Source organism: Jaculus jaculus, chromosome 6, assembly GCF_020740685.1.
Source record: "Jaculus jaculus isolate mJacJac1 chromosome 6, mJacJac1.mat.Y.cur, whole genome shotgun sequence".
Lineage (NCBI taxonomy): Eukaryota > Metazoa > Chordata > Mammalia > Rodentia > Dipodidae > Jaculus > Jaculus jaculus.
This window is the reverse complement of record NC_059107.1, coordinates 107719555-107745545: the sequence shown is the minus strand read 5'-3', so window position 1 is coordinate 107745545 and position 25991 is coordinate 107719555. Positions and strand designations below refer to the sequence as shown.

Genomic DNA, 25991 nt, shown 5'->3' with positions numbered 1-25991 from the left:
GGAGCCGGAGCGCAGGTCGCATGGGGGAGTCTATCCCGCTGGCCGCCCCGGTGCCCGTGGAACAGGCGGTGCTGGAGACGTTCTTCTCTCACCTGGGTATCTTCTCGTACGACAAGGCCAAGGACAATGTGGAGAAGGAACGGGAGGCCAACAAGAGCGCAGGGGGCAGCTGGCTGTCGCTGCTGGCCGCCCTGGCGCACCTGGCCGCGGCCGAGAAGGTCTATCACAGCCTCACCTACCTGGGGCAGAAACTAGGTACCTCCGCCCCGTCCCCCGCCCCTTGAGCAAGGAAAGGGGGCGTACTCCACAGTTGGCTGTGGCTTGGGGGTCCCGTCTCTCACTCCGAGCGGCAGGCTCTGCGGGGCGACCCCAGCTCTCCTCCCGCCGGTCCCTTCCCTCCCCTCGGCTTCCACAAGCCCCGCCCACCGGCCTGCGCCGCTGGGGTGGGCTGTGCCCGACCCGTGGGTGCATGGATTGGTTTCGTGAATGAGAAGTAACCCAAAGCTCTATGTCCTCATTCTTCTAACTAGCGACAGCGGCGGCCAGAGGAGCAAAACTAGCCGATGCAACCTAGTTGTGTGAATGAACACCTATTTGTTTGGCCTCTTAAGGCGCCTGAGTGTTACAGATGGAGTCTTATCCCCTCTTCAGAGTCCCTCAGTGCCTATTTGATGAGTGAAGAGAGAAGTGAATTCTGGGCAGGAACGAGACTTAAGGCGGGAAATGGTATACGCTGTTGTCACCCCATATAAATCTTGATTCTGAAAATAAGATGCAAAGACGTGGAATCAGCTGATTTCCACTAGCAGAAACAAATAGTGTGAGTATACAAGGAGACAGTAGACGTAAAACCTGAGACCTACTTACTTGGAACAGTTATGACATAATAATAATAGCTGGATCCCAGAGCCTTTGAGTTAGTTTTTAGCACTTTGGCATAGTTTTGGCCATTTAATTACCAGTGGCAGGATGGACAGACCAAGGGTAGAAATGCAGAGGGGACTGTAACTCACAAGTAGAATGAATCCCCTTATATTGCCCGAGATGACTGTATGCATCCTACTGACCTTTTGGCAAATGTTCAGTTGGGCTTTCTGTAACTGACTGCTGTAGCTTCTTAAATAGCAGTTGGTGTGCTGATTTATTAGGAAAAACTGGTCACTTTCATCTTTTTGATTTTCTACTTTTTTTTTTCCAGCACCTGTTGCTGTTGCAGTGCTTGTTCCTCCCTTTTCTACAGAATAGCAGATGATATGTGCAGTTATGTGAGTAGGGGATAAAACACAAACCTGCCTGTGAGTTACCAGATTTAGTGCAGATATATAATTTATTTAAAACCTGTTCACATTATGAATCACATACTATATGAATATATATATATATATTACATATATGAAAATTGGCTGTGTCATAGCTTAAAGTTGGTCAATATTCTGACAGTTTGGGTCATTTTAATATACTTCCCATCTATAAAAAAGTGATGATTGGGGCTGGGGAAATTGCTTAATGGTTAAGGTGCTTGCCTGCTAAGCCAAAGGATCCTGGTTCAGTTCCCCAGTATGCATGTAAGCCAGGTGCACAAAGCGGCATTTGCATCTGGAGTTCATTTGCAATGGCTGGAGGTTCCAGTGTGCCCATTCCCTCTCTGCCTCTGCCTCTCTCTCTCCCCCACTCTCTCTCAAATAAATAAATAAGTAAAATACATTGTTTTAAATGATGGTTAATCCATATACCCTGAATCATAACGTTTTGTTAAAGCTCATCCATGGAAATTTGCTGAAAGCTGTGGACTTTCTCCCCAGAAAAATACATGTACACATACAATTTTGTACATAATCAGAGAGAGAAAGAGATAAATCAGTTAGATTTCCTAAAACCCATTTGTGGGTTCCAGTCTTTCAAATCTGCTCTGGTTTTAAGTTGAATGAGCCAGATGTACTGAGAGCTGGCTGTCCAGTGTGTAAGAATGTGTAGGAGAATGAATGTCTTACCTGGGTTCTGTGAAAAGACCCTTATTGTGTGACATGGTGAGTTCTGCTTGAGCCTCAGGTGGTGTAAGTGGGCCTCAGGGCTGTGCTTCGAAATTGACCTGCACACCAGCTCACACTTGGAAATGTGGTCAGGCATCCTCTGGCTGTCTGGCTATTTCACTTCTGAGTAAATATTTTGAAAATGCCAATGTGTAAGTGTATCATAACTTACATGTAGACATGACAATTAGTAAATGTAAGTTACAGAATTTTACATTTAACTTTGCAAATATCGTTGTTGCTTTGATGCTGGAGCACAAGTAATATCATTGAGGTAATAACTGAACTTCATGAGTATCAGATCAGCCATCTGTTTTCTTAAATATTTTATTTTTATTTATTTATTTATTTGATAGAGAAAGAGGGGGAGAGAGAATGAACATGCCAGGGCCTCCAGCCACTGCAAATGAACTCCAGACATGTGCGCCCCCTTGTGCATCTGGCTAACGTGGGTCCTGGGGAATTGAACCTGGGTCCTTTGGCTTTGCAGGCAAGCGCCTTAACCACTAAGCCATCCCTGCAGCCCTGTTTTCTTAAAACAAGGAAAAAATGTTGACATTTACAACAGTTCCATGCTGTACAACCACTTAGCCAATTTATATAATTTTCTTTGTAAAGGAAAATGCAAAGCAAATGCATACTTAAGAAATTGTAAAATGAAGTCTTCAAATTTATTAAATATAATTGACAAAAATTGTATAGACTTAAGGGCTGGAGAGAAGGCTCAGTAGTTAAGGCATTTGCTTGCAAAGTTTAACTGTCCAGGTTAAATTCCTTAGTACCCACATAAAACCAGACGCACTAAATGGTGCATACATCTGGAGTTCCTTTGCAGAAGCTAGGTTCCTCAGCATGCCCATTCTCTCTCTGTCTCTCTCTTCCTGCTTGCAAATAAATAAAAATACTTTAAAAAAAATTGTATAGACAAGATGCACAACTGTGTGTTTTCATATACACATTGTGAAATGACCATCACAAGAAAGCTAATTGACATATTTTACCAACCTTACATAGTTTATCCTCCTACTTTTTTTTTTGGCCGCGGGGGGGGGGGAGGACACTTGAGATCTCCTGTCAGCAAATTTCAAGTAAAAAGGGGAGTGTTCACCAAGAGTGGTGGTACATGCTTGTAATTCTAGCACCTAGCAAGGCTGGAGCAGGAAGCTGGAGAGTTTAAGGGCAGCCTAGGTTACTTAATGATGCCCTGTCTCAAACAAAACAGGTCTTTTTAACTTCATCTGAAGTCTCAGCAGCTGATCCCGATTATAAATGCATGTGTGGCCTTTAAACACAAGACAGCCCTGGCAGGAGCCTTCTGTCCCAGTCCTGGTCCCTTATCGTGGTGCCTTCTCTTTGCTCTGAGGGGAAAGGATTGCTGATTAAAATGTGCTGACTCCTGTGGAGGAGTTTAGAAGATAATACTTCTCTTTGATTCATCACTGGCAAGTTTCCTCACACTCTGATCACAAAAATTGTGCATACTAAAAAACGACTTGAGAATTGATGTTTAAACAATTATCATGAAGCTTGGCATGGTGGCACATGCCTTTGATCCCAACTCTAGGGAGACTGATGTAGGAGGATCACCATGAATTTGAGGCCAGTATGGGCTATAGAGTGTGTTGCAAGTCAGCCTAGGCTAGAGTGAGACCCTGCTTAAAATAAGATAAATGAAAATTATGATTACTATTAGCAAAACGTATATTTTTAAAATGTTCATAATGTTTTATATGCTCCTTTAATAAACTTGAACTTTCATGGTATGTAATCAGCTACTGAAATCTTGGAAAATAATAGCAGTAGTAACAATAATTAGAGCATTTGGGAAGAATTCAGAATGCTATTTTTTTTTCTTTTCAAATTTTTTTTATTAACAACTTCCATGATTATAAAAAATATCCCGTGGTAATGCCCTCCCTCCTCCCACTTTCCCCTTTGAAACTCCATTCTCCATTATATCTCCTCCCCCTCTCAATCAGTCTCTCTTTTATTTTGATGTCATGATCTTTTCCTCCTATTATGATGGTCTTGTGTAGGTAGTGTCAGGCACTGAGGGCATGGGTATCCTGGCCATTTTGTGTCTGGAGGATCATGTTGTAAGGAGTCTTACCCTTCCTTTGGCTCTTATATTTTTTCCACCACCTCTTCCACAATAGACCCTGAGCCTTCGAAGGTGTGATAGAGATACTGCAGTACTGAGCATACCTGTCACTTCTTTCCTGCACCATAATGCCTTCTGAATCATCCCACGGTCACCACCATCTGAAAAGAGAAGATTCTCTACCAAAAGTGAGAGTAGCATTAATATAAGGGTATGAACATTAAGAGAAGTGCTTACTGGGCAGTTTGATAAGCATAGTATATACATTTAGGCAGACAGCAGCAGACGTTACACCCCTAGGGCTCATGACTACCCCTGTTTTAAGTTTTCAGTATCAGGGATGTATTCCCTCCCACGGAACGGACCTCCAGTCCAATTATAGGGCAGTTGGTTTCCACCATGATAGACGTGCCACTATTTCAGTCATCGGCTCATTTGGTCTGGCTGGCCAAATATAAGGCTTGCATTGTCCACTGTTAAATATCTTCACTGTTGATTTTTCTTTGCCCCCATTGAACTGCATGCAGAATGGCTTCTTCCAGCTTTCTGACAGAAATCTGGTCAGCAGGATTTCTCCGTGGCCTTGCAGCCCAAGTATGTGGAGTCTTCAGCAGTAGGGTCTTACCATTTATTCCTGGTGGGAAATCAAGGGCCTTGGCAATGGCCTATAATGATTTGGAGGCAATAGGGACCTCCCTGGCCAACAACTCACTGGAAGGTATCCCATCCCTGGCACTGAAAATTTTCTAGCAACAATCTATGGCTCCTGAGTGTTCTATTGTCCAAAAAAGTAGGTTTTCATATGATTTATTTATATCCTCCTAGATTTTAATTAGCCCTCCCTCCACCTTTCCTTTACTCAGTCTGTTCCCCTGACCTCACTTTGGGTCTTTTCACCCCCATTAATCTATTCTACTTAGATATAGACAACACCATCCTACTAAGCACCCGCCTCCCTTCCTTTCTCTTCCCTTTATATCTCTTTTCTAACTTACTGGCCTTTGCTACTGAGTTTTCCTCCTACTCACACAGAAGTCCAATCATCTGTAGCAGAATGCCATATTATATAAATTGAAAAATGGGGAAGAGAAATAAGTTGGGCGTTTCTGATCATTTGCTTCCCAGCATGAAGGAGGCAATCCTTGTTGGATATTTCAAGCCATTGTAGTTGACTGCTAGGATTGTTTTCCTAAGCACATTGAGAAGAGAAATGCATCTGTGGTCTCTCTCATATAAATGTGGGGCGGAGGGAGAATGGGCACAGCAGGGCCTTTGCCACTGCAAATGAACTTCAGCCACATGTATCACTTTGTCCACCTGGCTTTATATGGGTACTGGGGAGTCGAACCTGTGCTGGCAGGCCTTTGCAAGCAAGTACCGTTAACTGCTGAGCCATCTCCCTAGCCCAATCCATAACCTTTAAAGATGTTCTTTGAATTTATGTTTTAGCATATTTTATGCATTAATATTTCCATTCTCCCAGATAAGGATAATTGGATGAGGTAAGGAGTCCTTTTTCAGTATAAAAATATTCACCATGGCCAACCCTTTGAACAATGGTAGTGAGTACACAGTTGAGCTCCCTGGGCTCTCTGTCAAACAGTAATCTTCCTGGTGCATTGTTGTTTTATTGGGAGTTGTCTTGTCAGTTAAGTGGAAGAAAAAGGGACCAGCATTGGTGAGCATATGCTTTCTTTCAGATTATTACAAACGTTATTTCATTCTGTCAGGTTTTTTGCAGTTATGCTTCTAGTTTTATGTCAACAACAGTCAGTGCTTAGAGTGGCTAGGTAGTGTACCTATCACATGGCATGTAAGTTTGCAGTGAGGATTTGAAACTAAGTCTTTGAGACTTGTAACACTTTTGAATTTTGCATGATATTTGTTATTAAATTTGATTTTTGTAAGATAGAATCTCATGTAGCCCAAGCTTGCCTTGAACTCTATACAGCCTAGGATTGATGGCTTAGTCAATAAAGCACTAGTGCAAGTGTGACGGTCGGAGTTCAGCTCCCCAGCACTTAACCTAAGTGCTGGGCATGGTAGCATGTACCTTAATCCCAGTACTTGGGATGTGAGGCAGGTGATTCTTGGGATAAGTTGGGTACCACGAATTGGTGAGCTCTGCGTTCAGTGAGAGAATGTTTCAGTAAAATAAGATGGGAAGTGATTGAGGAAGACACCTGCCATTGACCTCAGCTTCCCCATGCATGTGTACACATACAAATATGCATACATACATGCATTTATACCACAAACACATGAGAAAGCATCTGAACCAAAGCACAACAGAACATCTGCATTAAGAGTTTCCTATGAGCTGACGTGGTGACACACACCTTTAATCTCCGTACTTGGGAAGCAGAGGTAGGAGAATCGCTGTGAGTTTGAGGCTAGCCTGGGACTATGAAATGAGTTCCAGGTCAGCCTGGGGCTAGTGAGACCCTGCCTCAGGAAAAAAAAAAGTTTCCCGTGAAGTCAGACTTTCAGTGTTAAAAACTGGAAAGTGTGGGCAAACCAGGTTGAGTTGGTCACCCTAATAAGAGATGTAAAATTCATTTCTTGAAATATTAAGCAAGGAATGAAGTAAGAATAATATTCTGATACAAATCATTTATGGAGTGAATATTTTACAAGTTACTTGACAATTTTTAACCTTAATATGTTTTATAGTAGCAATAAACATATTCAATAAAACATTCTGGGTTTATCAGCAGGAAATTTAAACTCCACTCATCTTTGAGATTTTTGTTTGTTTGTTTGTTTGTTTTTCGAGGTAGGGTCTCACTGTAGCTTAGGCTGACCTGGAATTCACTATGTAGTCTTAAGGTGATCCTCCTACTTTTGCCTCCTGAGTGCTGGGATTAGAGGTGTGCGCCACCATGCCTGGCATCTTTGAAATCTTTATATGTTCATAGAAATCAGTTTTAAGGGGCTGGAGAGATGGCTTAGTGGTTAAGGCATTTGCCTGCAAAGCCAAAGGACCCTGGTTCAATTCCCCAGGTCCCATGTAAGCCAGATGCACAAGGGAGCGCACATGCGTCTGGAGTTCGTTTGCAGTGGCTGGAGTCCCTGGTATGCTCATTCTCTCTCTCCCTCCCTCTGCCTCTTTCTCTCTCTCAAATAAATTTTAAAAAATAACTTAAAAAAGAGAGAAATAAGTTTAAATATGCCTTCTTTCTTTTCATTCTCATGTGTTGGGTCTGGCCTTTTTTAAAAAAATTATTTTTATTTATTTGACAGCAACAGAGAGAGAAAGAGGGAGACAGAGAGAATGGGCATGCCAGGGCCTCCAGCCACTGCAAATGAACTCCAGACATGTGCACCCCCTTGTGCATCTGGCTAACGTGGGTCCTGGGGAGTAGAGCCTCGAACTGGGGTCCTCAGGCTTCACAGGCAAGTGCTTAACCACTAAGCCATCTGTCCAGCCCGGGTCTGGACTTTTAATAGGGGGTCTAACTGCGTAAGAAAATATCCATGCAGCTGGCTCTTGTAGTTAGAAATATAATTGATCACGTATAAATACCCAAGTAAGTAAATGACATCTCTATTGATCTTTTTTTTTTTTTTTTTGACTATTGTAAAGAATAAAGTTGATCTTTTCTTTTGCTGATTTCCTTTGACTTAGAGCAGCAGTTACTTATAATTAGTTCTTGGTTTTTATAATTCACAATATGGTGCTTATTTTATTATAACATACAGTGTCAGCCTTCAAGAGCTCCATAATTTTTTCCTCTCAGATTCTAGTATGTCTTTGCATAAATGGGTGTATATGTGTACCTTCCTAGTTTGTGGCTGTGGCCTAAAAGATAAGATTTAAAGGAAAATGAAACTCCAAAGAAGAAGCACGATATTCTGATTTACCAGGCATAACAGCAGTGTTTTATAATTTATATGTTTTGTTTTGTTTTAGGTACATATATGAGAAAGGGGTGGTTAGGTATTTTTTTTAATCCAGGGTGATGTTATTTGCTAGATTATGTTCATTGGGGAATTGATTTATGGGTAAGAAAAGTGCAGGTCAGTTGTTCTACTAATGAATTATAGCAGGTATTCATTTAACTTGTGCTTCACCAAAATATTAATCACAGAGTTCTTGTATCCCAATCATAGAGTCTGAGAAAGTAGTAGATGTTAAGCTCATTGAAGATTCAGCGGGTTCCAGGTCTTTCTCTTGCATGCTGGGAAGTGTTTAGTGCTTCTGGTTTCTCCTCCTTACCTGTCATGTGCTTATGTTATTTGCTTCCCAGGGAGCCAGTCTTTCTTCAGCAGGAAGGATTCCATCCGGACCATTTATACTTCCCTGCATAACGAGCTGAAGAAGGTGGTGACTGGCCGAGGTGCTCCCGGAGGGACTGCTCCCCACGTGGAAGAACTCCTTTCTCACCTGTCAGAGCAGCTCTGCTTCTTTGTGCAGGCTCGGATGGAGATCGCAGACTTCTATGAAAAGATGTATACCCTCAGCACGCAGAAGTTCATCAATGCCGAAGAGCTCGTCGGCCTTTTGGACAACATCCTCAAAAAATATAGCTCCAGGTCAGCATGGGGAGGAGGTGGGAGAGAGTGACAGCCTTTAATCCCACACTGGTTCTGAGGGTTTTTTCCTCACTATTAGGAAGATCTCTTGTGAATAACCAGAGAAATAATGGTATTCCATTTTATACATACTCATTAATCAACAGATATTCATGAGGTACCTTTGGGTTTAGTTAACACTATGCTGGATGGATGCTTCTCCAATAGCAAAAGACTTTAAAATAAAGTAGTCCTCAAAATTTGTGCATTGGGCTGGCCATGGTGGCACATACCTTTAGTCCCAGCATTTGGGAGACAAACATAGGAGGATTGCTGTGAGTTCAAGGCCAGCCTGTGCTACTTAGTGAATTCCAGGTCAGCCTGTGCTAGCAAGACCCTACCTTTAAAAAAAGTTGTACATTAGAGGCTCTGGTGATTAAAAGTGCTTTGCAAGCCTGACACTGGAGCTCAGCTCCTCAGTACTATGTCAAGCTGGACACAGGTAGCTCAGCCCAGTGCACATATGGCGACAGGAAAATTGCTAGGAGAATCCTGTAATCAGGCATTAGCAGCAGAGAGAACCTGTTTCAGACAAGGGGGAAGATGAGGACTGACACCCTAAGGTTGTTCTCTGACCTCCACATGTATGCCATGGCACATAGGCACCCATACATGCCCACTATACACAGATGCATATATATACAAATACACACGCACATAGAAGTGTGTGAACTGATTTTACTGCTGATGCTGTATATAAAATACCATGACTTTAAGAAACCACTATTCTAGTAAATGCTATCCCTTTCATATTAATAACATGTGTCTTACCTACTTGTTCTGGTCATGTAGCCATTAACCCATCTTCCAGAGGCTGTGGCATATAATTTTGGTTTTGTTTTTAAGTTCCTCAGTGAAGGCAGACATCTATCCACTTTTGAAGAGGACATACTTGTTTCTTTTTTTTAATTTTTAAAAATCATTTTATTTATTTATTTATTTATTAGATACAGAGGGGGAGAGAGAGAATGGGCACACAAGGGCCTCTAGCCACTGCCAACAAACTCCAGACACATGTGCCACGATATGTATCTGGCTTACATGGGACCTGGAGAATTGAACCTGAGTCCTTAGGCTTCACAGGCAAGTGCCTTAACCACTAAGGCATCTCTCCAGCGCACATACTTAAGTTTTTTTGGTGATGAATTTAATTGTCCCCCCACCCCAGGTAGGTTGTTACTCTACCACAGGCTAACCTGGAATTCACTGGGGAGTCTCAGACTGGTCTCAAACTTACAGCAATCCTCCTACCTTAGCCTCCAGAGTACTGGGATTAAAGGCGTGTGATACCATGCCCAGCTTGAATTTAACTTTATTTTTTTATGATATTGCTCAAGTAGAACATTGCTTTTATTTGAAGAAAATTGCTACTTATGAAGACCTGAAGCTGCTTGTGCTGTGTTGTTCACTGTCCTGACCCTAAAAGCAATACTGAAAGACTTTTGGAAGCATTGTGAATATGACTGAAGTGAATGACCTAGTTTTATTTTTGTTTCCTTGGAGCCTGTCATGATGCTTTGCACATAGTAGATTCTACATAATGTATGATGAACTGGTTGGGAAGTGATTATTTTGGAAGGATACCACATATTTAGGTATATGAATTCAGATACATTCGCTTAGAAAAAGAGGTAGCAAGCAAGGTGTCACATGCCTATAATCCCAGTTATTTGGGAGGCTGAGGCAGGAAGATTACAAGCTTAGGTCTGGCTTGGATAATTTAGCTAGACAGTGTCTCAAAATAAAAATAAATAAATAAAAGAAGCTAGATGATCCCTGGCACTGCAAAAAAAGAGAGAGGTGTATGTTCATTTACATCTCCAGTGAAGGATTATATTCATTTTATTAAAATGGGGCTGGTAGCAAAGCAGGTGGATTAAAAGAATATTCATGGAGGAAGTAGAATCTCATATAAAGCTTTAAGGTGAGGTAGGATTTTGAAAGCAAAGGTTGAAAAGAAGGGAATAGGTACTTTGAAACAAGTATACAAAGTACCTCAGGGTTTGGTACTTGCTGTTGTCTTTATAACTAACTTTATTTTGTTTATTTGTTTGAGAAAGAGTCAGAGAAAGAGACAGAATGGGCATGTCAGGGCATCTAGCCACTGCAAACAAACACCAGATGCACGCGCCTCTTTGTGTATCTGGCTTACATGGGTACTGGTGAATCGAACCTGGGTCCATAGGCTTTGCAGGCAAGGCCTTAACTACTAAGCCATCTGTCCAGCCTACTTGGCTGTTCTCTTTTAAGTCCTGGTTCAAATACTATTGCTCTTTTAGCCACCCTTGTAGTTCCCTACTTCATTTTCTTCATGGCACTGTTGCCATCTGAAATTATTTTTATTTGCTTACAGGGTTTTCCCCCCTTTCCTTCTCTCACAAATTTGACTGTGAGCTCCATGATCATTTCTGAGGCGGCAGTGCCCAGAGCAGAATCTACCACCTAGACGCTCACTAGAGGCTTGCCGAATTAACAAGTGAGTAGCTGATTCAGGTTGAGAGTTTTGCCCAATTTAGTAAATAGTCAGGATCCAGGAGGTTGAACTTCTGGTTTCCAACTGGAGATTCAGCAGGCTGAGGTCTAGAGCAGCTGAAAATCTAGAAATGAAAAAGAAAAAAAAAAAAAAACAAAACACAAGAAGAAACAATTTGAAAGGAAATAATTTTTTTGTTTCAAAACCAAATGTCAGTGTTTAGCAGAGCAGCATTTGATTTTACAGCTTAAAGACTTCAAAAGGGAAAACATATTTACAATGATATATCTTGTAGTAAACTGACAACTCACAAATGTAGTGCGAAACTACTGTATGCCATGCATTATGCTGGAAACTAGGAGGAGGAAGAATTATCTCCTGCATAAATTGATCTAATGCACATCTTCTCTTGAACACAAGATAATCTGGTTAATATTATTTTGTTAAAAATATTTTATTTATTTATTTGAGAGAGAAAGAGAGAGAATGGGCTCTCCAGAGCTTCTTGCCACTTGCAGACGAACTCCAAACACATGCATCACTTTATGCATCTGGCTTTATGTGGGACTTGGGGAACTGTACCTGGGCCATCTGGCTTTGCAGACAAGTGCCTTTAACCACTGAGCCGTCTTCCCAGCCATTGTTCTTTGGTTCGCACTTTTTGTTGTTTGATACAGGGTCTCAGTATGTATACAAGGATGGCCTGGAACTTATTATGTAACACAGGTGGGCTCCAAATTAATGACAGTCCTCCTTCTGCACCAATCTCCCAAGTGCTGGGATTACAGGTGTGAACCACCATGCTTGGGTTTTATTTCTTTTGTTTTCTGAAACAGGATTTCACTATGTAGCCCAAGCCATCCTGAAAATCTCCATCCCCCTGCCTCAATCTCCCAAGTGATGAAATTACAGGTATGTGCCTACATACCTGACATATGTTGTAAAATAACTTTTTGTCTTAATGTTTTATTCTGAAGTCTTTAATCCTATAGAAAAATTGCAAACATTGTATAATGGACAAAATTGCCATATGACCAGGCATTCCACTCTGGAGTGTATATTGAAGAATTGGTTGTGATGATGGTTACACACTTCCTTGAATTGAGTCATGTGCTTTTAGAGGGGAAAGTTTTTATTGATAAATTTCATACGTACATACTGTATTTATAATCCCCTCTCAGTAATTTGTCCCTCTCTTACATGTCACTTCCATATAATCCCTTCTTCTTTTCTTTTTTAGAATATTTTATTTATTTAATTTGAGAGAGAGAGAGAACGGGTGTGCTAGGGCTTCCAGCCTCTGCTGATGAACTCCAGATGCAAGCACCACCTTGTACATCTGGCTTGTGTGGGTCCTGGGGAATTGAACGAAGATTCTTTGGCTTTGCAGACAAGAGCCTTAACCACTAAGCCATCTTTCCAACCCCGTCCCTTCTTCTTTTGTAACTAGTTATTCTTCTAGATGCCTTTTGTTCTTTTGCCTTCCTCCATCTATGATGACATGTTGATGTAACCAATATTGTACAGGTCACAATAACCACTGCGAGGCCATGAATACAGTGGTCACATCATAGCCAAAAGACATCATTTCAAAGCACTTCTCCCCACTAGAGGGTAAATTTTATAGTACACTTATGGATATGAAGTACTTAGTGAAGGTTAGGGCTAGGTGGGAGTTGCTAAGTTTGCCAAAAGTAAATGAATTAATAAATAAAGCAATCATGTGGTGGTACGGTAACTCAGCTCATAGAACTGCTTGCTTAGCATAAACAAAGCCCTGAGTTCAATCCCCAGCACCCTATAAAGTAGGTGGTAGCTCACACTGTAATCGTAGAACCTGGGAGATGGACACAGGATGATCAAGAACTTAAGGATAGCCTGGACTACATAAGATTCTGTCTCCAAAAAAAGAAAGAAAGGAAAAGTAAAAGAAAAGAAAATGTGCTTCACTTGGACTAGATGGAAGGAGAGAGATAACAGACAACAGCACCCTTATTTTTCTCCAGATAAAACAGTAGGTTAGGGCTGGGGAGGTGGGTAAAGGTATTTGCTTGCAAAGCCCACTGGCACTGGTTCAGTTCTCCAGGCCCCATGTAAAGTCAGATGCACAATGTGACCCATGGATCTGGAGTTTGTTTGCAGCAGCAAAAGGCCCTTGAGCACTGTTCTCTCTCATTTTCTCTGTCTCATAAATAAAGCTATTTTTAAAAAGTATAGCTGGGCATGGTAGCACACACCTTTAATCCTAGCATTTGGGAGGCAGAGATAGGAGTATCACCATGAATTCCAGGCCCGCCTGCGGCTACAGAGTGAGTTCCTGGTCACCCTGGGCTAGAGTGAGACCCTACCTCGAAAATAGCAACAACAGAAACAGGCCAGGTTGGCATTCACCTTCCAGGAGGTACAGTTGCTTCTTAGAGCACTACTTTAGATAACATATTTTTCTTTGCTATCTAAGCAGAGGTGAAAATGGGGACCAGGAAATGGGGAAAAATTTTGCAAGCATGGTGTGGCCTGTCAGAGCTAGAAGGCTCTGTTCACTGCTAGGATTTTTGTACTTTTCTGAGGGAATTATTGAAGATTCAGAGTTAATCCCTTTATACCACAACCCAGGCAAGCCCTAGAACTCCAGTGACAAAGTGGCAAAACCTCAGACCACATTTAAAACAGAAAATGGTGTTTCATACATTGCTATGAGCAGTCATAAAACAGCAGTGATAACACATAAATCTTAAAGAAAACCATGAGCCTGGAGAAATGGCTTAGTGGTTAAGGCGCTTCGCTGCAAAGCCTAATGACCTGAGTTCAGTTCCCCAGTACCCATGTGAAGCCAGATCCACGAAGTGGCACACGCGGTAGGAGTTCATGGAAGCCCGTTCTCTCTGTCTATCTGCTCTATCTTTGCTTGCAAATAAATAATAAATAAATAAAATTTACAGAGAAAAAGAAAACCATCCAGAGGAAGAAAATAACTGTGCTATGCTATTAATCATACATAGGAACACTTACAGAGAGACTCAGCTAAAAAATGTTAATGCAAGAAAGCCCATTTCCCTGCTTCCTTGTTTACACATTGACATACACATACCCAGCTCAAAACATGACACAAAATGCCTTGTCTTCCAGAAATTTGGGCCTTCCTACTTCCTACTCTTCTAGCAAACCATGCCCCAAGCCTCATAGTAATGGATCACTGACCTTTGCATCTGGGTTTTCCATGTAGATGGGCTATGGTAGAGTAAAACCTTGCTCAGGTCTCCTTGGGACTGGCTTTAGAAAAGTGGAGCATCTAAATCTCCCACAACCAACCCATGAGGCCCAGAAGCACCTTGAGGCAAGTTTCCATTCTCAAGGAACATGACCCTCTATAAGCTTGGGAACTTGAGAATGAACCTTCAGGAATAACCAAGGGGCTAGAGAGATGGCTCAGGAATTAAAGGCACTTCCTTCAAAACCTGATGCCCTGGGTTTGATTCCTCAGTAACACATAAAGCCAGATGCACAAAATGGCACATGCATCTGGAGTTCTTTTCCAGTGACAAGAGGCCGTAGTGTACCCATTCTTCCCCCCCACGCGTGCTGTGTGTGTGTGTTCATGCTTACAAATGTATAAATAAAAATATTTGAAGAAAAATGAATATCACAGGCCCTAGAGAGTAATCATTGAGTACAAAGGGCCCCCCAGCATTGGCAAAGTCAGTCATAACACTTATACCACTTCAGTGTTTCTGGAAATGCTTCCAAATGTTGTTTTTGTAAACCAAGACCTAAAGTGTTAGTGGGAATGTGATTCCTGAGGGAGAGAGAGAGATCTCATGCAGAGATTCCCAGAAGTCAGCTTAGTGTTGATTTCCAAAACTGAGAAGTTTAATGGAAATACCTGTCTTAGATTTCCTCTTCCCCTAGAGGGTATAATACGATGATTCTGGGCTATGTCTAAAACCCATGTTTCCAGAGTGCTGAGAGATGATGACCTGTAGCGCGTGCGCACACACGCGCACGCACGCACGCACGCACACACACACACACACACACACAAAATGGGTAAGTAAAAGAAAGATGTCAACACTGGATACATCAGGTATTGAACCTTATTGATACGAGTATGCATGAGTGTATCTCCCAGGAATGATTATTATTTAACTCTCCTGTTTTTGGAGATAGGATCTCATGTAGCCCAGGCTGGCCTTGAGCTTGCCTCCCTCCTGCTTCCACCTCCACAGTGTGGAGATTACATATGTGTACCACCTTGCCCTGCTCTGATCATTGCCTTGAACCTTCTTGGAGAAACTTTACTTCCAGAGGCCTTACAGATTTCTCTCCTGTCCCACATAAGCCCAGATTTCATTTTTAGGGGTACTTGGTTTTATCCATCGTCCTTTTGTGTTGATGGATAAGGTACCTTGCTTTTGACAGCACATATGGCCAGCAGATACTTTCTCCTACAATCCCCACCACCTACCCTTGGTACTTCTTGCCAGTTAACGGGCAATTACTGATCACAGACTTATCCTAGCCTGAAAGTGTTCTAAATTAGGGCTTTGGGTTAATTTGAAAGAGTTCCTTAATTAAGAAATTCTGAAAAGTTGAGATTCTTTATAATTGATATTTGTTAGAAAGTAATGTTAATGTAGCTATAATGTAACATGATTTGTCCTTGACAAAGTAACATTCTTTTTCCTGCAGGCCTTTTGATTTGGTATCTACTGTACCAAACACAATTCTTTTATGATTTCAGTAGTTTATTTAATAAGTATTCTATTATATTGAAAATGTTAAGCCTTTCTCAAAGGACCTATTTATCTTTCAAGGAATGTTTATTTGCCCAAGATATCTTTTCCCTGTCAGAATTCATAAAAAAATATTTGTGAATAGGGTCGTGTTCCCACTGGTAAGATGCTTTGTATTAAACAGTTAACAAGTGAGATGAGTAAAAGAACCTAAGCTTGTGGCCTTGATCTGAGACACACATTCTCCATGGTGATCACTGTGTCTAATCTGCTTTCAGAGAGACACATGCAGAGAAGATTTGGCTTGTCTTCTGAAGCCAAGTATGTTCAGAGTAGAATGTATTAAAAATGACTTTTGGTAAGCTGGGCATGGTGGCACACACCTTTAATCCCAGTACTCTGGAGGCAGAGGTAGGAGGATCACTGTGAGTTCAAGGCCACCCTAAGACTACAGAGTGAATTCCAGGTCAGCCTCGGCTAGAGTGAGATCCTACCTCGAAAAACCAAAAAATAAAATAAAATAAAATAAAATAAAATAAAATAAAATAAAATAAAATAAAATAAAATAAAATAAAATAAAAGTCTTTTGGTAAACTTACTATGTTATTAAGTGTGAATTCTTGTTTAAGAATTACGGTTAGTAGACTGGAGAGATGGCTCAGTAGTTAAAGGCACTTGCTTTCAAAGCATGTATTCAGTTCTCTAGTACCTGTGTATAGCCAGATGCACAAAGTGGTGCATGCATCTGGAGTTGGTTTGCAGTGGCAAGAGGCTGTGATGTGCCCTTCCTTCCTTTCTTCCTTCCTTCCTGTCTTTCTCTCTCTCTCTTTCCCTCCCTACCGCCCTCCCTCCCCCACATTTTCTTTCTGCTTGCAAATACACACACACACACACACACACACACACACACACACACACACAGTCATCTATCAGCAGGCTGGGGAAATGGCTCAGCCCCATCTCATAATCCTTGATTAGGTTTATTCCAAGACTTACTTATTTATTTATTTTGAGGCAATTGTGAATGGAATGTTTATCTGATTTCATCCTTAGCACATTTGTTATTGTTATATAGGAAGGCTACTGATTTTTGTGTGTTAATTTTATATCCTGTTGCTTTGCTGAAATTTTTCAGCTCTCACAGTCTGCTGGTAGTTTTTAGGGTTTTGTATAAAATCATATCTGTAAGTAATGATAATTTGGCCTCTTCCAATTTGAATCCCTTTTATTGGTATCTCTTGTCATATTGCTATAGCTAAGACTTCTAGTACTATATTAAATAAAAGTGGGGACAGTGGACACCTTTGTCTTTGTTTCTGATTTTAATGGAAATGCTTCGAGTTTTTCCCTATTTAGTATAATGTTGGCTGTAGGTTTGTCATAAATGCATTTTCTTTACACATTTTTCTGATGGGACACATAGGTTGGTCTCATCACTGAACTGTTGTGAATAGTGCCGCACTGAACAGTGATGTACAAATATTTGCATGGTATGTTGACTTGGAATCTTTGGATAAATATGCAGACATGGTATATCTAGTTTGTATGGTAGATCTATTTTTAGTTTTTTCCTTTTTAAAATATTTTATTATCTGCATGCATGTGTGTGTGTGTGTGTGCGCGCGCGCGTGCGTGCGCAAGGGTAAACCAGGGCCTCTTGCTGCTGCAGACAAGCACCAGAAGCTTGCACCACTTTTGTTTTGCTTATTTTGTTTTGTTTTGGTGCTAAGGACCAAACACAGGGCTTTGTGCTTGCTAGGCAAGCACTCACCCACTGAGCTAAATCCTCAACCCCTGTATCACTTTATTATTATTGTTGTTGTTATTATTATTATTACTTTTGGTTTTTCAAGGTAGGATCTCATTCTATCCCAGGCTGACCTGGAATTCGCTTCATAATCTCAGGGTGGCCTCAAATGCATGGAAATCCTTCTACCTCTGCCTCCTGAGTTTTGTGTCTGGTTTATATGGGCAGCTTGGGAATTGAACCTGAGCCAGCAGGCTTCACAAGCAAGCACCTTTCACCTTTGAGCCTTCTCTCCAGTCCCCACATTTTTAGTTTTTGAAGAGCCTCCATATTGATGTGACTCACTTACTTTGCTTACTACAGTGTCCTCAGCGATCATCATGCTGTGGTATGTGACAGCATTCTTTTTTTAATCTTTATTTATTTATTTATTTAGATGTAGAGGGCAGGAGGGAGCGAATGGGGTACACCAAGGCCTCTAGCCACTGCAGATGAACACCAGACACATGTGCCACCATGTGCATCTGGTTAACATGGGACCAAAGAATCAAACCTGTGTCTTTAGGCTTCACAGGCAAGTGCCTTAACTGCTAAGCCATCTCTCCAGCCCAGCATACTTTTTTTTTTTTCTTTCTGATTTTTATTTATTTATCGGAGACAGAGAGAGGGAGGGAGAGAAAGTGAGAATGGGTGTGCCAGGACCTCTAGCCACTGCAAACAAACTACAGATGCATGTACCACCATATGCATTTGGCTTACGTGGGACCTAGAGAATTGAACCTGGGTTCTTAGGCTTTGTAGGCAAGTGCCTAAACCACTAAGCCATCTTTCCAGCCCCAGCATTCCTTTTTGTTAAGACTGGATGTATAAATATACAATGTACATTTTCTTTATCCATCCATCTGTCATTAGGTATCTGGATTGCTTCCACCTGTCTCTACTCTAAGCATTAGGTCCCAACCAAATGCCGTTTCCTGTGTGGCCACTATAACTCAACCCAAAGGAGTGGTTCCTTCTTCTAAACGGTTATCTAATTTGTGTCCTTCATATTAATGTGTGAGTTTCCACTTTGTATGCCTTGTAGATCTCTCTTAATATAAAAGGCTCTGAAAGGTAACCCTCAGTCTAATTCTTTGTACAGTAGTCCTTCCTTATAGCTTTGCTTTCTGCAGTTCCAGTTTCCCATGGTTGCTTGTGACCCGAAATATGACATGAAAAATGCCAAAGAAGTTTTACATTGCACACTGTTCTGAGGGGTGTGATGACATGTCATTGTACTTCATCTCTCTCCAGTGTGTCTGTCCATTCTGTGTGAACTGCCTGGCCATGACAGTGGAGAGACAGCTCTCGCGTAACTCACACCAGAGCACACTATTATAGTTGTTGTATTTTAGTGTCAGTTGTTGATCTCTTTGTCACAGGTCTCTGTAGAATAAATAGTCTACATAGCGATCCTGGAACATAAACCCTGTGGGCCAAAGAGATTACTGTGGATTGACATCTAAGAACTAGCAGTTAATTTGCTTTAAATGAGAAGAGATTACAGATTTTTATTGTTGCAGTAAAAGGGGACCTAACATAAAATTTACCATTTTCAAAAAATTTTACTATTTTCACTATTTACTTATTTATTTGTAAACAGCGTGAAAGAGAGAGAGAAGAGAGGCAGACAGAGAGAATGGGCATGCCAGGACCTATAGCCGCAGCAAACATTCCAGATGCGTGCTCCACTCTGTGCATCTGGCATCATGCGGGTACTGGGGAATCAAACCCTAGTCACAGGCAAGCGCCTTAACTGCTGAGCAATCTGTCTAGCCCCACCAATTATTTTTAAAGGTAGGGTCTCACTCTTTCCCAGGCTGACCTGGAATTCACTATGTAGTCTCAGGCTGGCCTTGAACTCACAGTGACCCCCTACAATGCCTAGCAGTTTTTACTGTTGTTGAGTGTATACTTCTGTTGCATATAGTACTACAGATTTATTGATTTAATTTGCATGTATGTGGTTTGTACAGATATGTGTGTACATGTGGCTAGGTCAGAGGAGAACAAGTGTCTTTCCTCTATCACTCATCTTTGTGACTGAAACTCAGTGAAAAATCACAGTGGAGCTGCGATTTTTGGTTAGACTGACTGACCAGTAAGCCCCAATGATTCTCTGGTCTCAGCTGTCCACAGGACTGGGGTTATAGCTGTCTATGTGGGCACTAGGGAGTGGAACTGAAAACAACGTGGGTCCCTTTACAGCCTCATGCTTAGACAGCAAATGCTTTTACCTATTGAGTCATCCCCCTAGCCCAGATTCATAATTGAGCTTCTGATTATTTACATGGATGTGATTAGCATATGCCTTTGGGAGGAGCCCCACAGTTTGGATTTAGGAAGGAGAAAGGCAGTGTTTCTAAAGTTTTGTATCTTCTTAGAACATTACACAAACATGTCTGTTTTATATTTTTCTTTTCCTCTCTCTTTTCCCTCCATCCCTCCCTTCTTCCGTCTCTTTAGGGCAGATGTTCTCTGTAAATACCTGTCAATTTCTTCTGTCTCCAGACTCTTTCAAGCTTGCTACCATAGTTTAGGGTGTGCATTTCTGAATTATAGGCACTTAACAGATCCCCTGTATTAGAAGTATTGAATAGCTATGAGGCATAGCAGAGTGGAAACGGGGCAGTGATGCATTGTAATGCTAATCTTGGTTGTGGTAGACCAACAATATGAAGTTTTTGCTTTTCTTAAGGTTGAAAAATAGCTTCAGCATTCACATTCATCTTTAGTAAATGTTGGACATTTAAATATTTTTAGTGTGTTATAAAAGTGTTTGTTCAGAATTCTTTCTGAGGGTTTGTGCAGAGAATGTGTGTCCTTGGATGCAGAGCACTGGATGCAAATGATCATTTCCAACTGAAAGCAGTAGAAAAGCCAGAGAAGTGTGATTTGTATGTATGGCTCCTGAACTGCAACTGGTCAGCTTATGATTTTCAGTTTTACAATGGTGCTAGCAACATAATATTTGTTTTGTTGTGGTGGTGTGGTTTTGCAAGATAGAAATACCCATGTGCACTAACACTGCCAGTGACTTCTGCTGATCTCGCTGCCCCTTTAGATTTCACCACCCAATCCTCAGTCCTGTGGAAAGTAGCTTCCAGCTGGAAGTTGATGTCCTGAGTCATCTCCTGAAGGCACAAGCCCAGATCGCAGAGTGGAAGTTTCTCCCATCTCTGGTTAACTTGCACAGTGCTCACACCAAGCTCCAGACCTGGGGCCAGATCTTTGAAAAGCAGCGGGAGACCAAGAAACATCTGTTTGGAGGGCAGTCTCAGAAGGCCGTCCAACCCCCACATCTTTTCCTTTGGCTGATGAAACTCAAAACCATGCTGTTGGCCAAGTTTAGCTTTTACTTTCACGAGGCACTGAGCCGGCAAACAACTGCTTCAGAAATGAAAACATTGACTGCAAAAGCTAACCCGGACCTTTTTGGAAAGATTTCCAGTTTCATCAGGAAATATGATGCTGCCAATGTGTCCTTAATTTTTGACAACCGAGGCTCAGAGAGCTTCCAGGGTCACGGCTACCACCACCCCCATTCCTACCGAGAAGCCCCTAAGGGCGTGGACCAGTACCCAGCCGTGGTGTCTCTGCCCAGCGACAGGCCAGTCATGCACTGGCCCAATGTCATCATGATCATGACGGATCGCACGTCTGACCTGAACAGCTTGGAGAAAGTGGTCCACTTCTATGATGACAAGGTGCAGAGCACCTATTTCCTGACCCGCCCAGAGCCCCACTTCACCATTGTCGTCATTTTTGAGTCTAAGAAATCTGAGAGAGACTCCCATTTTATTTCCTTCCTGAACGAGCTCTCACTTGCTCTCAAGAATCCCAAAGTTTTTGCCAGTCTAAAACCTGGATCCAAAGGTTAGCAGGTAATTTGTGTGAAGGATTTTCAGGACGGGAAACTTACTGTTCTGATGCTCGCCGTGTACGTGACTGGAAGTTACATTCACTCACTGCTTTCATAGCTGGACTGAAGACGGATCTTCCTTAATCATGTTGCACACTTTATAAGCAGTTAAGGCCAAGTGGATTAAGTCTCCAAAGAGTAACTATTTTTTCTGATTTTCCTGTACTTCATGTTGATGGAATATTTATTATTTGCCTTTCACTTTTTTTTTTCCAGATGTTTTCTGTTATTCCAAGCCTGTGTTCTGATGCACTTCCGAATACCCGTTCTGCTTGTTCCTGGAGGAGGAACTGGGGACAAGGCACTAGGCGGATGTGTTTTAGTCTCAGAATTACCATTGCTAATAGGAGCTTTACATTCTAATGGAATTCATATTTTTGAAGCCATAATTAAGACAGTGGTGAGGAATGTCTGCCAGTGAGTGAAGCTGAAGGTCTGAGATGCACATCGGAAAGTCCCCTAATAACTTGAGTAGCCATGGCTACTTTCCAGGTGACCCCCACACCCATCTGCATTTGTTTTCACCTTTAAAAGGTTGTAATTTTTCAGTGTCTTCAAGTCAGCATAAGCCATGTGTGGGGTTTCTTCACTCGTCGGTGTAGAATCTGCTTGCCTTCCTATTTACCACTTTCTGCTGAAATCTGTGTTCATGTTTGGCCCCACTCCCTTGTTTTTTTTTTTTGTTTGTTTTGTTTTGTTTTTTAGGCTTGGAAAGCATGCAGTTGCTTTTAAGGCACTTCAGTTTCTCACACAACATAGCCTACTTTTGTAAAATCAAACTGAAGGTCTTGATGCCTTTGCTTGCTAAAAATCAATTGTGCTTTCAAAGACCTCTTCATAGTTGAGTGATCAACTCAGTGTTTAAGCACATCTGAACGTGGGTTTCTTGTCTGCCTTGCTGCAAGTCTGTTAAGAAGCAGTGCTAAGGTCCTAGTCATTTCTTTCAGTGCTTGTTCATGGGGGAGTGGATAGATCAGTGGAGGCATAGGCCTGTGGAGACCTTCGAGTTACTGACACAGAGTAACAAGAAGCCACTGAGAGTAATTGAATTGTTACTACTTGACAGTTCTTTCAGAGCATTGCAAAGTGTCATGATCAGATCAGTCTCTTTGTCATGATTGTATGGAGCCTCTGTTGTGTGTGCAGGCATACCTGCAATGTCTTCAGAGCCAGAGAGCCCTCCAAGCTTGGTCTACCTGGAATATTGAATACTGGCCTCTCTTCCCTTCCTTCTTCCCTATAATCTTAAAAAGCCAGTTTGACTGGGTGTGGTGGCACATGCCTTTAATCCCAGCACTTGGGAGGCAGAGGTCAGAGGATCACCGTGAGTTCAAGGCCACTCTGAGGCTGCGTAGTGATTTCCAGGCCAACCTAGGCTAGAGTGAAACCCTACCTCGAAAAAACAAAACAAAAAGCCAGTTTGCTTTAAATAGAAAGTAGTTATTTACCCTTGCATTTTATTAACTCAGATTCTACAAAAACATGAAGAGATTTTTACAATATTGACTTTACATTACAAAATAAAAAGCAATTAGAACTCAAGTTACATAATTTTCCTTCCTTTTTTGTTTGACCAAGAAACTGAAAAACATTGCCTGGTATGTATTCATTTTCTTCCTAGGTAAAACCGCCTTTAGCCTTAATGATATGACCCTGATATAGTTAAGAGAACAGAGGCTTCAGTGGAACATGAAGAGTGTAAATAAAATATATATACAGTACTTAAAGTAGTCAGATCTATACATATTGGAATTGTATATTTATTTTTGAACATATTTTTAAACAATTCAAAAAATATTTACAAATAGCAGAAAGCAGATGTGGGTATTAAAAAAAAGTGAAACAACATAGATGCATCACCGCGGCTGCCATAGACTGAACGGGAAGAAGTTTTGAAGATTAAATGACACTTTGATGATTTCTTAAGCCCTTCAGTATAAAGCTTTCTAATTACATACACACATAAATGTAAACTACCCATATTTTGATTCATCAAGAAACAGTCACTTTTTACTTTAAGATTTACCCTTTGAAAACAGTAATGAGATGATCTGTAATGGTTGTTTGCCTGATAGGAAGGGTAAATCTGCCTATTTTGAAATGTATTTCTAAACCATGGCTGGATGAATTTGTATAGGTACCAGGGAGTGTGGTCACCAGTTTGTCAAGGAGTCCATCAAGGATGTTGCATTGTAGCATGCTACCTGGACAGAGGGTGAACTTCCAAGCTTTGTCCTCTCACCGCCAATCTGGTGTCTGACAATGTTTTTGGGAAGTGTGTGAAAATAAAGCCTAAATTTTTTTTTTTTTTTTGGTCTTTGCATACAGTATTGCTTTTTTTTTTATTGACAACTTCCATGATTGTAAACAATATCCCATGGTAATCCCCTTCCTCCTCCCACTTTCCCCTTTGAAACTGCACTCTCCATTATATCCCTTCCCCTTCTCAAATCAGTCTCTCTCTTATTTTGATGTTATGATCTCTTCCTCCTTTTATGATGGTCTTGTGTATGTAGTGTCAGGCACTGTGAGGTCATGGATGTCCAGGCCATTTTTTGTCTGGAGGAGTACATTATAAGGAGTCCTACCCTTCCTTTGGCTCTTACATTCTTTCTGCCACCTCTACTGCAATGGACCCTGAGCCTTGGAAGGTGTGATAGAGATATTGCAGTGCTAAGCACTCTTCTGCCACTTCTCAGTACCATGGTGCCTTCTGAATCATCCCAAGGTCACTACCATCTGAAAAGAGAAGGTTCTCTAGCCAAAGTGAGAACAGCATTAATATGTGGGTATGAACATTAAGAGAAGTGCTTACCAGGCAGATTGATAAGCATAGTATATACATTTGGCCACACAGCAGCAGATGTTACACCCTTGGGGCTCATGACTACTCCTGTTGTAGGTTTTCAGTATCAGGGATGTATTCCCTCCCATGGAGTGGGTCTCCATTCCAATTAGAGGGTGGTTGGTTTCCCCCATAACAGATGTGCCACTATTGCACCCATTGGCTCATTTGGCCTGGCTGGCCAAATATAAGGTTTTCAGTGTCCACTGTTGAGTGTCTTCACTGGTGATTTTTCTCTCTCCCATTGAACTGCATGCAGCAGCTTTTTTTCCAGCTTTCTGTCAGCTGGTCTACATGGAGGAGGTTTTCAGCTCAGCTCTAGTAGGATTTCTCAGTGACCTTGCAGCCTGAGTATTTGGAGTCTTCAGCAATAGGGTCTTACCATCTATTCCTAGTGGGAAACCAAGGGCCTTGGCAATGGCCTGTAATGTTTTGGGGGTATGAGGACCTCCCTGGCTAACAACTCACTGGAAGGTATCCCATCCGTGGCACTGAAAACTTTCTAGTAACAATCTGTGGTTCCTGTCCAAAAGAATAGGTTTCCATATGATTTATTTATATCCTTTTTGATCTTGATTAGCCCTTCCTCTACCTTTCCTTAATCCCTTCCCCTGACCTCACTTAGACATTTAAAAAAAAAAAGTTTGTGCGTGTATGCCAGGGCCTTCTGCCTGTGCAAATAAATGCCAGGTGCATGCACCAATCTTTTGTATCTGGCCTACATGGCAGCTTCAGAGTTGAATGCAGGCCAGCAGGTTTTGTAAGCAGACGCCTTTAACTGCTGAGCCATCTTCCCAGGCCCCAATAAAGCCTAATTCAAACCAAGAAGCCAAGACCCTTTATCTAATTGCTTTGGATATTTGGGAAAATTTGATTTCCAGACAGAAAATGGTACTTCCTGTCCACTTTAAAATACATTCACCTTTAAATCTAGCAAGCAACTTGTGGTTCTTTGTCTGGTAAGTCAGCTTTTGAGCTCAACTTCCTTGTCTGTAAAATGGGGATATGAATATATGAGCTGCCTTTTCCAAAGGATCAAGTAAGGATTGCATGTGAAAAGGGCTTTGACAGCTGAATGAATAAAAGATGAGCCACTCTTCCCTTAACTTGACACTTTTGTTTTCTTCTCTTCAAGTCACTGGCAAAGCTGTGCTTCCTCATAAAGTTTATACAAGGAGACAGAGCTGGGCGTGGTATACGCCTTTAATCCCAGCACTCTGGAGGCAGAGGTAGGAGGATGGCTGTGAGTTTGAGGAGACCCTGAGACTATAGAGTGAATTCCAGGTCAGCTTGGGCTAGAATGAAACCATACCTAAAAAAAAAAAAAAACAGGAAAAGAAAAAAGGAGGTGGGATAAGGGCCCAACCAACACACCCACTCTTCCCTTTTTAGAATCTTTATGGCTCTTTGTTCTTAGACTTTTATGGCTAGTAGATAGTATCATTTGAGTTTTTTTTTTAAATCACCTTTTTTAACCTGGTTGTACTATCAATAACAGAGGTGTGGGACTGAGGAGATGGCTCAGTGGA

General features: G+C 41.6%; 1 protein-coding gene across 1 annotated transcript; it reads left to right on the top strand.

The window, feature by feature from the left end:
* On the top strand, positions 1-23926 carry Kics2 (KICSTOR subunit 2). Its single transcript, XM_004650054.2, has 3 exons — positions 1-255; positions 8382-8667; positions 20760-23926. Exons 1-3 carry the CDS (start codon positions 21-23, stop codon positions 21574-21576), a joined length of 1338 nt encoding a protein of 445 aa, XP_004650111.2. The 5' UTR covers positions 1-20; the 3' UTR covers positions 21577-23926.
* The last annotated feature ends 2065 nt before the right edge of the window (positions 23927-25991 follow it).

Excerpts from the sequence above, each read along its gene's own strand:
- Kics2 (XM_004650054.2), top strand. The coding sequence starts at position 21 with ATGGGGGAGTCTATCCCGCTGGCCGCCCCGGTGCCCGTGGAACAGGCG. Across the intron at positions 256-8,381 it reads CTACCTGGGGCAGAAACTAG|GGAGCCAGTCTTTCTTCAGC; the intron begins GTACCTCCGCCC and ends TTTGCTTCCCAG. Across the intron at positions 8,668-20,759 it reads CTCAAAAAATATAGCTCCAG|ATTTCACCACCCAATCCTCA; the intron begins GTCAGCATGGGG and ends CTGCCCCTTTAG.